This window comes from Poecilia reticulata, chromosome 21 (genome assembly GCF_904066995.2).
Source record: "Poecilia reticulata chromosome 21, P_reticulata-male-v2, whole genome shotgun sequence".
Taxonomy (NCBI): Eukaryota; Metazoa; Chordata; class Actinopteri; order Cyprinodontiformes; family Poeciliidae; genus Poecilia; species Poecilia reticulata.
In genome coordinates, this window is record NC_088850.1 from 1,870,137 (window position 1) to 1,886,085 (window position 15,949).

The window sequence follows — 15,949 nt, forward strand, 5'->3', positions numbered from 1 at the left end:
AAGAGTTTTAGTTAAAACTCTGTTTAACAAGGATTCTCAAACCTCTAAAGAAAAAGATTGAAAAGGTAAAAAAGACATCAAAATAGCGACATCATACAAGGATTCTCAAACTTTATACATTAAAACCCTAATTTAGCCATAAGCAACTCTAAACAGGTGGGTTTTAAGTTGAGATTTAAAGGCTCTCAGTGTTTCAGCTGTTTTACAGTTTTCTGGAAGTTTGTTCCAAATCTGTGGTGCATAGAAACTGAATGCTGCTTCTCCTCGTCTGGTTCTGGTTCTGGGGATGCAGAGCAGAACCAGAACCAGAACCTGAGGGGTCTAGACGGTTGGTACAGCAACAACAGATCTTTAATGTATTGTGGTGCTAAACCGTTCAGTGATTTATAAACTAACATCAGTATTTTAAAGTCTATTCTCTGAGCTACAGGGAGCCAGAGGAGGGACTTTAAACCTGGTGTTATGTCTCTACCTTCCTGGTTTTAGTCAGAACAGCAGCAGCAGCTTCTGGATCAGCTGCAGCTGTTTGATTGATTTATTAGTCAGACCTGTGAAGACGCTGTTGCACTAATCAATGCGGCTAAAGATAAACTCATGGATGAGTTTGTCTAGATTGCGCTGAGACATCAGTCCTCTAATCCTAGAGATGTTCTTCAGGTGATAGAAGGCCGACTTTGTGACTGTCTTAATGTGGCTCTGAAGGTTCAGGTCAGAGGTCATCACTACTCCCAGGTTTCGGGCTGATCGCTGGTTTTAGTTGTAATAACTGAAGCTGTGCATTGATTCTGGTTCGCTCCTCTTTAGGTCCAAAGATAATAACTTCAGTTTTGTTTCTGTTCAGCTGGAGAAAGTTTTGGCACATCCCCACATTGATCTGTTCTAAGCATCTATTGGATGGGGTCAAAGGTCACCTGGTGACATCATGATGTAGAGCTGTGTATCATCCGCATAATCCATGACTAGGATTGCAAGTTCTATGATTGTGCATATATTTATACACGTCATGCAAGGCTTTGTGTATTTATAAAATACTTGGTTGCAGAAAACTGGAAGCAGAGGAACTTGGAAAGAGCGTAAGGTAAATAACAGACATAAATAAGGAAGGTTTACCTGAGAAGGCCATACAAGTCATACTGAGCAGAAAGGTAGATAAGCTGTTTATTTTCCCAATAAACCCAAAATTACCTGTCATTTTTTAAAATGTTCCTCATCAGCATCAGTCCAGTAACTCATCATAGGATTTTTTTCTATCTTATCTTTCAAGTAAATTTCCTCATGGCAGTTCTTCACCAGAAAGATGCAGTTCATTGGAAAACCCACAATAAGATTTCTCTGCGTTTTGCTGTAGCAGACAGCAGTAGGTCTGTGTGTTTCCTGACAGCAGGCTGGTTCTTTAGCTGGCTCAGATTTTATTTTTTCTGTGTACAGATTACATAAAAATGTTACTCAAAATGCAATATTTGTGTCGACAAACTCAGCCTGATGGATAAAAGCAATAATCACAATAAATAGAAGGTTACAACAGATTTATCTTAATTTCACACTTTACATGAGATACATGGTGATAAAATGTCAGATTATTTTTCAGCGTGAGACACTGATAATTGATTATTAAAAAAACCCCAACACTATACCACTATATCTAATATTTTTTCAAAAGTTTTTTTTTTTTTTACAGCAAACGACTCTAATCTGTAAAGGACCTAAAATAAGCATAATGCAACATTTCAAAAATAAGACTGTTATCCATCAGAATTCAGTCACACATAATTGATTTAAATCTTCATAACGAATCAATTTTAGGTTCAGAACGATTTTGATTGAATTTTATGAAATCGTCCCCATACTGGATGATGTGTCTCATGGCGCTCAGAATCAGAGCATCAACATCTCTGTTCATGTTGATTTCTTCGTGATAGTTCTTCACAGGGAACATGCAGTTCAGTGGGAAGCCCATGTTCGCCTGCGCTGCCTTCATCTGAGAAAGAAAACAAAATCACATCATCCATCCATCCATCCATTTTCTTCCGCTTATCCGGGGTCGGGTCGCGGGGGCAGCAGCTTCAGAGGGGAGGCCCAGACTTCCCTCTCCCCAGCCACTTCTTCCAGCTCCTCCGGGGGAATCCCAAGGCGTTCCCAGGCCAGCCGAGAGACGTAATCCCTCCAGCGTGTCCTGGGTCTTCCCCGAGGCCTCCTCCCGGTGGGACCTGAACTCCTCACCAGGGAGGCGTCCAGGAGGCATCCTGACCAGATGCCCGAGCCTCAACTGGCTCCTCTCGACGTGGAGGAGCAGCGGCTCTACTCTGAGTCCCTCCCTCATGACCGAGCTTCTCTCTCTAAGGGAGAGCCCAGCCACCCTGCGGAGGAAGCCCATTTCGGCCGCTTGTACCCGTGATCTCGTTCTTTCGGTCATGACCCAAAGCTCATGACCATAGATGAGGGTGGGAACGTAGATCGACCGGTAAATCGAGAGCTTCGCTTTTTGGCTCAGCTCTCTGTTCACCACGACGGACCGGTACAGCACCCGCTTCACGGCAGACGCTGCCCCAATCCGCCTGTCGATCTCCCGCTCCCTTCTTCCCTCATTCGTGAACAAGATCCCCAGATACTTAAACTCCTCCACTTGAGGCAGGACGACCCCCCTGACCCGGAGAAGGCACTCTACCCTTTTCCGGCTCAAGACCATGGCCTCGGATTTGGAGGCACTGAGCCTCATCCTGGCCGCTTCACACGTTCATCACGTTCCGATGAAGCCAACAGGACCACATCATCCGCAAAAAGCAGAGATGCGATCCTAAGGCCACCAAAACGGATCCCCTCAACACCTCGGCTGCGCCTAGAAATTCTGTCCATAAAAGTAATGAACAGAATCGGTGACAAAGGGCAGCCTTGGCGGAGTCCAACTCTCACCGGAAACGATTGTTTCATCAAACCACAGCTTAGAGTTCAACAACCAGGTGGACCTTTACTGCTCAGCAGTCACACAGGATCAGCATAAAGTGTTTCAACATAACTGCAAAATGTCAAACGTGATTTGTGTTTAGTATGCTTTTTATTTTTGAGCAGGGCCGGACGATGTTCAGTGGCAGCATTCACATGACTAAAAAGACATTTTACTGGCAATGAAAAGAAATACAGGCCATTTTTAACCGAGGTATAAAGGTAAATACCATAAAAAAAATAGTGATCAGTACCAGTTGGAAGACTTTTTGCAGATATGATAAAGATGATCTACAAATAGAATCTAAATGGATTAATTATATAATAATCCTAATTTACTACAAGTGGTGCTTGAATTGTAAATCTTTAATAAAAGTATAAATCTAATTACATTATTTAGCTTTTATTGTATATCTAGGATGTTTTATGCCAGGTCTAGATAAAAAACAAACAATTTCAGAGTATTCTGAGATGTCACCGTTATCCATTTGTTCAAAATAGATTTGAACAATCTATTTTGTTTAAATTGGAGATAAATTGATTTATCTCCAATTTGTCTCGTGTTGAAACACGATATAATTGTCAGGACAAGCAGCATGCATTGAAAGAAACAGTAAAGTTTTTTTTAAGTAAGCAACCTTCACTTCATTTGTACTAAAATGTATAACTATATTTGGAATACTTTTTGTTACATTTTTACATCAATACTTCTCTTTATTTATTTATTATAAAAAAGCACCATCTTAAAACTTTTTTTTAAGAACAGGCACATATTTTCTGCCATGTTAGATTCTATTTATCTGGTCAACAAAACTATAAATATCTTCATCTGCAAAAAAAACTCACAGATGGAAAATCTTTCCCACATGCAGAGAATTTCATCCATTAAATGTTGCAGTTTACCAAACAAGTTCCAGTTATATATTTTCACACTTCTCACAAAGGTTTTTTTTATTCAGTAGTAAACTATTCTTAATGGATATTCAATGGTTTACTAGATACTTGTGAAATTACTAAGCGAACAAACCTTTTCTTTCACTCCTTTAATCGTATAGACATTTATTTCCGGATGCATCTCAAGAGGAAGGTCATCAATTTTGGTGAGAATGGTCACCTGTGGAATATCTGCCAGGATAACAGTAAAAATACATTAATGATGGTTGCATTTCTGAAGTAAATCATGATAGGACAAAATCAAAAGGAAATAATTAGGAAGGGGAACAACAATAAACTATCAATGGTCCTTCACTCCAGTACTTGAAGACCAGAGCCTCTCTCTCATAACCCCTGTAATTCTCACCAGGATTGCAGTCCTAGTTGCTAAGTAGCAGTGAAACCAAAATGCTTTTATTTCAACTGTTCCAGCAGCATCTGATAGTGAATGGGACTGACTATTGCATTGCTTTAGTAAAGTAAAGTGTGCTGTACAAAAACGACATTGTTTTTATAAAGTCTACCTTACTTTAAAGTCATGATATGAAAAATTAATTACAGAGAAATCTATCAACATGGTAAATGTCTATGAAGGGCAAAAGTTTATAAATTACGTTGTCATTTATGTTACAGTAATTATAAGATACCTGGAAGGAAAATTATTTTCATCCTGACTGGCGGTCAATAACAGTTTAAAGGTCCACTATTATGCAAAATTCTCATTTTGCATGTTTCTGTACTACCACACGGGAATTTCCTGCTTCTAGAAAGAGCACAAAGGCAAAAAAACAAAACATAACCCATTTGGTTTTTTGGGAAACTGTTCTGCTGGTGTCTGCAAATCAGCCCACTTCAAAAACCTTTAAATTGTTGTGTCACAATTTGTAACCCTGAGCCAATCCAGCTCCTCACCTGGCAACCCAGGTGGAGGTCCACCCCCTTCATTCAAGACGATAAGCCACCACTGCACAATGGCTGCTAGAAAAGGAACATATTTTGCTGTCGACTGCAATGCAAAGCATGCGTCAATGCATTTTCTCCCAGTCACATAGAACAGAGCTACGTGGCTTCATTTAATTTATGCTTGCAATGTCCATGCAGTGGGGCTGCACAGTGGCGCAGTTGGTAGAGCTGTTGCCTTGCAGCAAGAAGGTTCTGGGTTCGATTCCCAGCCTGGGGTCTTTCTGCATGGAGTTTGCATGCTCTCCCTGTGCATGCATGGGTTTTCTCCAGGTACTCCGGTTTCCTCCCACAGTCCAAAAACATGACTGTCAGGTTAATTGGCCTCTCCAAATTGCCCCTAGGTGTGAGTGTGTGTGTGTGCATGGTTGTGTGTCCTGTGTGTCTCTGTGTTGCCCTGCGACAGACTGGCGACCTGTCCAGGGTGTACCCCGCCTCTCGCCCGAAACGTTGGCTGGAGATGGGCACCAGCACCTCCTGACCCCACTGAGGGACAAAGGGTGCAAGAAAATGGATGGATGGATGGATGTCCATGCAGTGTTGCCAAAGAAGGTTGCAGTTTGTGCAGATCATTTTGGGAAGGAGATCTCTGAAAACTACCAACATTATGTAGCAGGAATTGTCCGAATTACTGGACCTTTCAAAAGTTAACCCAACAATAAATTAAGACATTTTTACACTTACTCAGCGCACTGGCTTTGATTCTGATCATCCGGATTTTGTTAACAACTTCAGGATCGATTAAATTTAAATTGTCAGCCGGAATGACACACACCAGGATGTGCACTTTGTCATTGGGAGTTGGACGGGCGTTGTAGAACTGATTATCTTCAGATAACGGAGTCTCAGGATTGAACTGAAAAAAAGACACATTCAAATTAGTTGTATGTGTAAATAAAAATGCAGATCTAAAATCACATTTTCAAAAAGATAATCCAGATATCTAGTTTACCTTGTACCCTTCCTTGACATGACCCTTTAATGCCAGTTCTACGTCTTCTACCAGGACACCTTTGTGTTTGCTCAGGCCCATCATGTCATTTAAGATAAAAGGATAAAACGAGTCATCATCCTTTTCGATTTGATGGGTTATGTACTGAATCGCACAAAAAGAAATGTAAAGATTAAATAAATTAGTTCTTCAAAAAGGAAAAGAAACATAACTGCCTTGTCCTAAAAACTGTTGTACTTGGATGAAAACTGAGCCAGGCAAGGATTATGTTTACAACTCAACAAAACACAACAGGAACAGATTTATCAAGAACATTCGTTGTTAACCAAGTACTCCAACTAAACTTATTTTGCTCAACATGTTTTTAAATGTTTGCCCCGTGTCATCTTTGCTTCTTCCATAGTACACAATTACTTGGTCATCATACCCATTATTTTTTAAATAAAAGATGTGACTTCCGTGGATAAAACTTCAAACTAAAAATCTTTAAAGTGTACGTTCTGTCCAAATTTCACTGCAGGTTCTTTATAGTTATATATAGGCATTGCACATATACCTAAATTAGTTTTAATTACATCTCAGAAAGGAGAAGTTTAACATCAAACTTATATTGAAATAAAAGGCAAAGTTACCTCTTTGGTAAAAGAATCACCCTCAGTGTGATCAACCAAAGCCTGAGAGTAAGGTCTGCCACGCAGGACGGTTTGGACAGAGTTGATGAAACTGGACTTTCCAGCTCCAGTTGGTCCATAAAGGAGAATCCTGAGTTTCTGATCTTCAGGCCCGGGTTTGTACTCATTGAGAAACCTCAGGTCATCCTCACTGTTACTAATCATAGAATGAAACACAAACAGCTTTATAGCTTTCAATGTTAATTTATCTTTGGAACACAGATTTCCAAGAAATGGGGAAATAATATCCCGAGTCATTCATCTTTTGTACCCATTTAGTTCTTCCAGGGTCAAGAAGGGGAGCGTGCATTTAACTACAAAAACTAGGGTACACTCTGAACTGGTGGCTAACAGATCACAAAAGTAAACACAGAGGGTAAATGACAAAATGCAGACTTTAATATTCAATTTGCTTTAAAGATGCTTTTATTTGAAAGATTTTTATGTGTAGTAAAGTACCACAAAACAGACATATTCATATGTACAGCAAAAATAATTTGTTAGTCTCATCTTTGGCAAGAATTAGCGACTAATGTGATTATGATTAAAAGACACTATCAAACCAGAAACTTACCTTTACATGGCTGCTAGATACATTTTTATTTAAAATGTATTTTAAGAAATCACACTTACATTGTCCTCCAGGATTCAATGTGAACTGAAATTAATCACAAAGGTTAAGATAAACAAAGGTTAAACTGCATAAATATTTAAAAATGAAAACTTGCTCTTTCAGCAAAGTTTAAAATAGCATATGTTGCAAATAAATATAAAAGTAAGATAAAGTACAGTGAGATGGAAGAATCCTTTTATTTGACAATATTTGAGCAAATATGTCCAAATGAAGCATTTAACAATATCACAAAAGATCAGAGCCTCAAACTTATTATTCTTTTTATTGTAGCTTCAGAATAATTTTATTGCCAGTTTTTTATTTGGGGCAATACTCATTACAAAAATAGCAAAATCCAACAACACCTTCATTTTTGGGATACTGATCATATTACTGTAAACAAAATAAACATAAATATCTTGAAGATTATTCAGAATCATAATATTTTAAGTAAATCAGCATCTAAATTAGTGACAAACAAATACTTTTTCTTACCTTGCTTATCACCTGCTTCTGTGGGAAAATAAATATCATATTTAATAAGCTTCAATATCCCTCATTTGCCACTAGGTGGTGATATCAGTTAGTTTGTCATGTAACGGCATACAGGTGCCCAGTTGACCTTAAATGGCACTTGTAAATTAACAATGATTTTTAAAAATGTATATCTTTAAAGCAAGCGAGAAGGAGAGATAATTTTTAAAATCTTATTTCATCACCAAATGACAATTCAAGCAGGTCAAACATGCAGCTTAAAAAAAGTTAATGTGTGTCGACAAAGTTCCTCCAGTCTGAAGAAACAGGAATTGAGTGTTTTTGTCTTGATTATGAGGGTAGTCTTGAGGTTGCCATGATTTTATAAATTGCTTATAAACCTGTCCGAAGCTCGTTTTAAAACGTTAAATAGCTGTCTTGTTGACTATGTTGTCATATAAAAGTGCTTTGTTTTATCTGCTGGGAGGGATCCTCCAGGATATTGCTTAAATCAAACCATATCCATATCCATTTGAGCCAATTTCTCCCCCCAAAATTAACTTTTTACACCTTCTGTTTGTAAGTATAAATAATTCAATAATTAAGGATTAAACTCTTAATAGTGCATTATGGTACACACCCAGTCAACAGAGCAAAAAAAGGTTAGAAAATATACAATATGTAACGATTTACCTGAGGATTTAGAATGAGATATCCCCATGCCTGGAAAATAAAGCATACCAGCTCTAAAGTAAAGTTTATTTTACAGTAAAATATGACTTGATATTTCTTTAAATATGACTTGTAAATGAAAAATTACTTTATAGCTTTGAACAAATTTCTACAAAACGTTTTAATAATTCAAAATGCTTGACATAAACATGAAAGAGAAAAAAATACTTTGACCAAATAAAGAAAAAAAACTCTTATTTAACACAACTATATTTTCAGTTTCAGTCAGGTACAAAATAATTTAAATTTGACATTAAAAATGTAACACATATTCCAAACTTTTGTTACCTGAACAGAAATGTGAGATCCAAAGCAGACAACCTCCAAATTATAGTGAGAGGGTTTTCCACAAATCATCCTACTTAATTCTGTTTCACTTTTGGTTTTAAACCAGTTAGTCTAGACTGTAAAATGCCTTTTTAACCAACATTTTTCACATTAATATATGATAGTGTATTATTAGTCATTAGGTGAAAACAAATTATACACCATAATAGAAACATCACGTCGTTTTAATTGTCCTAAAAAGATAACACTTTATTTGAAGGGTTGTGCATAAGACTGACATGACACTGTGTTATTTATAACATCTGCCATGAACATGAAAAAGTCTTTATGAATGTCTATGACTGTTGTCATGAAGTGTAATTCGGTAAATAATGACACTTTTAATGCAAAGTTGCTCTAAAAGTTGCATTGGAAGTCCATTAAAAATGCCAACTTTGCATTAAATTATCATAATTTACAAAATCATGCAAACTTGGCACTTTTAATGGACTTTTAATGAAACTTTCAGAGCAACTTTGCATTAAAAGTGTCATTATTTACCGAATTACACTTCATGACAACAGTCATAACCATTCATAAAGACTTCTTCATGTTCATGGCAGATGTCATGTTTATCACAGTGTCATGTCAGTCTTATGCACAACCCTTCAAATAAAGTGTTACCCCTAAATATACAGTGGCCAGCTGTGAAAGAAGCAACAAATATTACCTTTTGTCAGTGCCATAATTAATAATTTGCAAAAGCAAGTAAATGCACAATAGATTATTGCTCAGTGTTAAATTTATTATGGTTCAAAAGCTACTCTAAACAGTTGGGTTTTAGTCTAGATTTAAAGGAACTCAGTGTTTCAGCTGTGTTGCAGTTTTCTGGAAGTTTGTTCCAGATTTGTGATGCATAGAAGCTGAGTGCTGCTTCTCCTCGTTTGGTTCTGGATGCAGAGCAGAACCAGAAGACCTGTAAGGTTGGTATGACACCAGCAGATATTTCATTTATTGTAGTGCTAAGCTGTTCAGGGATTTATAAACTAGTAACAGTATATTAAAGTCTATTTTCTCAGTGTAGAGACTGTAGAACTGGGTGATGTTCTCCGTCTTCCTGGTTTTAGTCAGAACGCCAGCAGCAGCGTCTGGATCAGCTGCAGCTGATTGATTTTGTAGGCGGACCTGTGATAAAATGCAACTAAAGATAAACGGATGGATGAGTTTCACTAGAACTTGCTGGGGCATTAGTCCTCTAAATGGAAATATTCTTCAGGTAATAGAAGGACGGTTTTACAATTGTCTGTGTTTTAGACATGTTTAACCTTTTAAATTGAATTTTTAGGAAATGGGGGGTACACCTAAATACATAAAAGGGAGTCACACCTGCCAACACCTGGCACACGTATGTGACGCAGATGCTGCTTCCACAGAGACAGACAAAAACAACCAAAAAAAAAAAAAACCCTATTCCCACTTATAATTCCTACAAACAGAAACCAGACCTCCAAGAACCATCAGAGAAGACATCAGAACAATTACTTACAGGACTGTGGAGACACAAATCCCAGGAAAAGACAGTCATCACCCAGGACATAATCTCAGATACCTTGATGCCTGAAAAGAAACCACCGTCACCCCCAACCATCATCTCCCAAGAGCCTGCACTCGCAAACCTTGGAGGAAAACGATGCCAGGCCACCAAGGACCTTGGAGCAATGAAACCCATGGGAGATGCCCTAGTGCTACCAACAGGGTTTAGGATACACAGAGGGCTAACAGATGAACAGCTCACTTGGAGGATATAAGGAACATTCCTTAACGTTCCACTCATCCACCTCTCCCCTTTCTCTTTTTCTCCCAGAAGATTTTGCCCCTGACAGAATAAATGGGCATCAGGAGTCTTAAAAGCAGCCCAGTCTTCAATGAGGATCATCTCCCAGAGCAGAAGCAAAAGGAACAGTTGAACTACTGACCTTTCAGAATATTTGCAGAACCTTGGTCAAGACACAAATTTTAATGCTTTGCTCATCTACCCCCACAACAACAGGCACATGTTCCTATTGTGAAGCCATCTGATACTGACAAAATGTCCTCTCTATTACCCGCCATTGAGTTTTGGCATTACAATCCAAGTCTGTTTTTAAATAAATGGCTTGAAATGGTCTTGTTTTTGTATGGTATCACTGAAAAGCCAGACATTGTTTTGCAATAGGCACTGAATGTTGGGTATATGCTGAATATTTTGTGGTGAAATATAGGGACTTATGATAAAGTCACAGCTCAACGCCCTCAAGAAAAGGGCAAGATCGCCTATAACACCTGTCGAAAAAAATCTGATCACTCTAGACCGTGCCTAGCATGTAGAAACACGCAGACAGGTAAGTGAGGAGGCAGGCTGTGACTTGTGGGATACGAGAGTGCCAAGGACACAGAGGGAAACAAACAATAAACTGAATGAAGGTATTTATGTTTCCAACTCTGTGAGCACTTTAGCCTGGGGGTTAACGAACTGGAGGGAAAAAAAAGAAAAACAAACAAAGATTAAAATCGAAACAAAGTGCGTGAAAGACTGTAGAAAAGGATAATCTCAGGGAAGACTGTCATTTTGTTGAACAGTTTTACTAGGTTTTGACTGGCTTTTTCCCCTCAAATTTAGTTTTGGGTGCTTTATATTTTACCGTTTGTTTTACTTCACCATGTAAAATTCAACTTTAACTTTAAAGTTGGATATGACACATCTGGTGGACATTCAAATACCAACCATCCCTCTGATGTGTATCTCTGTTTTGATATCAGTATTTGGCACCAACTGTGATTTAGCCAATTGATGAGAGACCATGTGGTGGCCCAAGTTACTAAAACCAATCTGGCTTGGTAGCAAGTGCACGTTGTAACAAGACAAGGAGCGACCGTTAACAGGTGTGCTCTGTGAAGCTAGTTAGCTCCAGGCTGCTCAGTCTGGCTAATTCACAGGGGGAAGAAGGGTGGGACATCTGGATGAAGTGCCATTAGGAACCAGGCGAATCTTTCTCGATGTCAGCTTAAACAGAGCTTACCTCAGTTCTGGACGGGGAAATACCCAGCAGATTTAGGAAACTCAATTTACCCATTAGATGGAGAGCCGGTAGCACATCTCACCAGTGAGGCAACAACAATGGTGACCTCCATGTGTGAAAAATATAACAAAAGATGTCAAATTGAAATGTTGCAGTGTAACCATCTCTGATGTTTCCCTTCATCGCCTGTTTCACGTCTTTCACCTGAGCTCTTCTGCTTCTCCTGCTGTCGGTTCTCAGGCTCATCATGTCATTTAACACAAAACGATAAAAATGATCCTCATTTCCTTTAGGAATCCTGCAGCTCGTGTACTGTAAACCACAAGAGCATGAATGCAAGGTAAAAAATTCAGCTTTTCATTAAAAATGATGACACTTTGCTTTCTTTTGACCCGTTTAGTGAATCTGTCTTAACATGAGCGATGGTGGTCACTCCGCCCTGCAGGACGCTGCTGACAGAGTTAATGAATCTGGACTTTCCAGCTGCAGCCGGTCCATGAAGACGAATCCTGAGCTGCTGATCTTCAGCCTGAAGTTTGTAGCTGTTCACAAACTGCAGGTCAGAAAAAACAAAACCGTATTTACTGGCCTCAATGTGGGATTTAGTGACATCTGCTGGTGAAAAAGTGAAATGAAATTAGTTTTACCTCCTTAATAATCCATTAAAACATCAAAAATTGTAACAAAAAAAGCTTCAAGGTTCTGATGTTGGTAAAAACTCTCAGTTCATTTCCCGCCATGGTTTAGGGATCTACACAGGAAAAGAATCACAAAGGACTTAATAATTTCCCATATATTGTAAATCTTTGCTTTACTGGAAACTCACATGAATGTTGAGTTAAGCTCGCTTTTCCTGGTCTGGGAAGTGAAGATCACATAACTTCAACATAAAGCAGATTTCTAAATATCTTCTGAACGAGTCGGAGGTTAAAGCAACCAGGACAGAAACAAACTTAGAATCTACAGGTAATTTAATCGACTTTGTGTTTAAAATTAATTTGAAACCGAAAAACTCGTCAAAACTACTTAAAATGGATTTTCAAAATGATTATTATGTTTGCATTCTTTAAGTCCTGTGAAAGTTTTTAAAAGCTCAACGTTTCTGACCTGCAGCAGCTGCAGAAACAAACTTACCCGTCAGAAACTCATCGCCTTTCATTTTCCAGACCAACGTAACAAAGTGAGGATCTTCTGAGTCTGTGGAGCTTCTTTCTCCCCACATGCTCCACAAACGCCTCATCAATTAATAACCTCATCTACTAATGCATGAAATGTAAAAGCTCAGCAGAACCTGAGCTACTGTGGAACAAAATGACATTAAAGTGTAACTTTCCCGTCTCAGATCAAAGATACCATCTGATTGTTCGACTCGCTCTTGAGAATCATTTCAGTTCGTACTGGAAAGTTTTTATCCATTTTTAACAGTTTTGGTTTTTCATCCATCCATTTTCTTGCACCCTTGTCCCTCAGTGGGGTCAGGAGGTGCTGGTGCCTCTCCAGCCAACGTTTCGGGCGAGAGGCAGGGTCACCTGGACAGGTCGCCAGTCTGTCGCAGGGCAACACAGAGACACACAACCATACACACACACACTCACACCTGGGGGCAATTTGGAGAGACCAATTAACCTGACAGTCATGTTTCTGGACTGTGGGAGGAAACCAGAGTACCTGGAGAAAACCCACCATGCACAGGGAGAACATGGAGACTCCATGCAGAAAGACCGGGAATCGAACCCAGAACCTTCTTGCTGCAAGGCAACAGCTCTACCTACTGCACCACTGTGCAGCCAGTTTTGGTTTTTTTACTTCAGAATTATAAGGATTTTTTTTTTTACCAAAATGTAATTTAAAGAAACTTTAAATATTTTACACCAGAAAGTTTGGCTACATACAAAAACATGAACTGAATGAGACGGATAAATTATTAAAGTTTTAAAATTCTGGCTTGTATTTTTAAAAATTGTAACAAAATAAAATGATCTTAATGTAAAAGCATCCCTTTGATAGCAATAACCAATAACAACCTTGTTTTGTTTTCAGTTATAATCACACAAATCAGGTTTCATTTCAAAATGATTTACATGAAATCAGCTGATAATCTGATTTAATGTACTTTAATTTGGAGGGTGATTCAGAATTAGGATTATGTGTGTGAATGTGCAGCTTCCAGCTAAACGCATGTAGTTTCCACCTCTGCTGAACAGTCGACCGGTTCGTCTGACTGATTGGCTCGTCAATAACTGATCGATCAACACAAAAACCAAAGAGTCGTAAAACACAATGAGTTTCTAATATTTAGATTTATAACAGAACAGATTTAAATCCTTTCAAACACTTTTCTACACCAGAACATAAACGTTCAAACTTCTGCCGCCTGACGGGTTCTTTAGATATTTACAGATGAGCTATGGAACAAAATATTTATTTAAATTTTAGCACATTGGGCTCCGAGTGCATGAAAATGCTAAATCAGGTGTTTGGACATCATTTTAAACCCAACTTTTAAAGGAACTTGATCTCCAGAAATATTGAGTTTCTGCTGCTGGTTTATTTAAAACGTCAAACTCAATTAGTCTCTTTTGGGGGAAAAAAGATAAAAATGTTTAATCTGTGGAGACATTTGATCATAGCTCAAATCTGCAGCTAATTAAATATTAGAGGAAACGCTCAGATTTCAAACAGCTTTTAATTTGGCTTTGGGGGGTTGGGAGAATCGGCGCCTGCTGAGCTAATTAAATGTTTTAAACCTCGACTCATTAAAGTTGTTGGTCCATCAAAGCGAGAAAAGAGGAGAAATGTGAATCCTGCAGCAGCTGCAGAGGCTCAGAACCCGTTCTGTTGATGCAGAGTTGGATTTCTTCCACATCTACTGATGGTGCAACGTGAAATGCTCCGCAGTGCTGCTGACGCCGATTTCTGCTCTGCAGATCTGAGCGTTTCCTGGGCGGCAGAGTGGGCGGTCAGCTCAGAGTGACTGACGGCTCAGTCAGGCTGCAGGACGCGGCGCCCACTGAGTGTGTGTGACGCTGTGGGGGCTCCAGGTCCACTGAGTGTGTGTGACGTGTGTGTGACGCTGTGGGGGCTCCAGGTCCACTGAGTGTGTGTGACGTTGTGGGGGCTCCAGGTCCACTGAGTGTGTGTGACGTGTGTGTGACGCTGTGGGGGCTCCAGGTCCACTGAGTGTGTGTGACGCTGAGGGGGCTCCAGGTCCACTGAGTGTGTGTGACGTGTGGTGACGGGGGGCTCCAGGTCCACTGAGTGTGTGTGACGTTGTGGGGGCTCCAGGTCCACTGAGTGTGTGTGACGCTGTGGGGGCTCCAGGTCCACTGAGTGTGTGTGACGTTGTGGGGGCTCCAGGTCCACTGAGTGTGTGTGACGTTGTGGGGGCTCCAGGTCCACTGAGTGTGTGTGACGCTGTGGGGGCTCCAGGTCCACTGAGTGTGTGTGACGTTGTGGGGGCTCCAGGTCCACTGAGTGTGTGTGACGTTGTGGGGGCTCCAGGTCCACTGAGTGTGTGTGACGCTGTGGGGGCTCCAGGTCCACTGAGTGTGTGTGACGCTGTGGGGGCTCCAGGTCCACTGAGTGTGTGTGACGCTGTGGGGGCTCCAGGTCCACTGAGTGTGTGTGACGCTGTGGGGGCTCCAGGTCCACTGAGTGTGTGTGACGCTGTGGGGGCTCCAGGTCCACGAGTGTGGTGGGTGGGGCTCCGGCCACGAGTGTGTGTGACGCTGTGGGGGCTCCAGGCCCACTGAGTGTGTGTGACGCTGTGGGGGCTCCAGGTCCACCGAGTGTGTGTGACGCTGTGGGGGCTCCAGGTCCACTGAGTGTGTGTGACGCTGTGGGGGCTCCAGGTCCACTGAGTGTGTGTGACGCTGTGGGGGCTCCAGGTCCACTGAGTGTGTGTGACGCTGTGGGGCTCCAGGTCCACTGAGTGTGTGTGACGCTGTGGGGGCTCCAGGTCCACTGAGTGTGTGTGACGCTGTGGGGGCTCCAGGTCCACTGAGTGTGTGTGACGCTGTGGGGGCTCCAGGTCCACTGAGTGTGTGTGACGCTGTGGGGGCTCCAGGTCCACTGAGTGTGTGTGACGCTGTGGGGGCTCCAGGTCCACTGAGTGTGTGTGACGCTGTGGGGGCTCCAGGTCCACTGAGTGTGTGTGACGCTGTGGGGGCTCCAGGCCCACTGAGTGTGTGTGACGCTGTGGAGGCTCCATTGTGTCCTCCTGGTGCGGCTGCAGCTGGGAGGTGGAGGGGAAATGTGCAACCAACCGAGGTGAGGAGATAATGGGAAAGCAAAGAGCATCATTACCTCCCTCTCCTCCCCCATTTAACCCAGAGGAAAAGATGAAGTT

At 40.8% G+C, this 15,949-nt stretch overlaps 1 protein-coding gene across 3 annotated transcripts; it reads right to left on the reverse strand.

The window, feature by feature from the left end:
- Nucleotides 1-57: 57 nt before the first annotated feature.
- LOC145549816 (interferon-induced protein 44-like) lies at nt 58-8,771 on the reverse strand. Of its 3 annotated transcripts, XM_081602748.1 has the most exons (9): nt 8,564-8,771; nt 8,237-8,266; nt 7,565-7,582; nt 7,090-7,114; nt 6,418-6,613; nt 5,786-5,929; nt 5,518-5,689; nt 3,968-4,065; nt 58-1,978 (listed from the first exon to the last, which is right to left on the reverse strand). In XM_081602748.1, exons 2-9 carry the CDS (start codon nt 8,262-8,264, stop codon nt 1,784-1,786), a joined length of 876 nt encoding a protein of 291 aa, XP_081458874.1. In that variant the 5' UTR covers nt 8,265-8,266; nt 8,564-8,771; the 3' UTR covers nt 58-1,783. The 3 variants fall into 3 exon arrangements, with proteins under 3 accessions (XP_081458874.1, XP_081458873.1, XP_081458872.1); XM_081602747.1 differs by lacking the exon at nt 8,564-8,771 and having other exon boundaries at nt 8,237-8,338; XM_081602746.1 differs by lacking the exons at nt 7,090-7,114; nt 7,565-7,582; nt 8,237-8,266; nt 8,564-8,771 and having other exon boundaries at nt 6,418-7,077.
- Between the last annotated feature and the right edge of the window lie 7,178 nt (nt 8,772-15,949).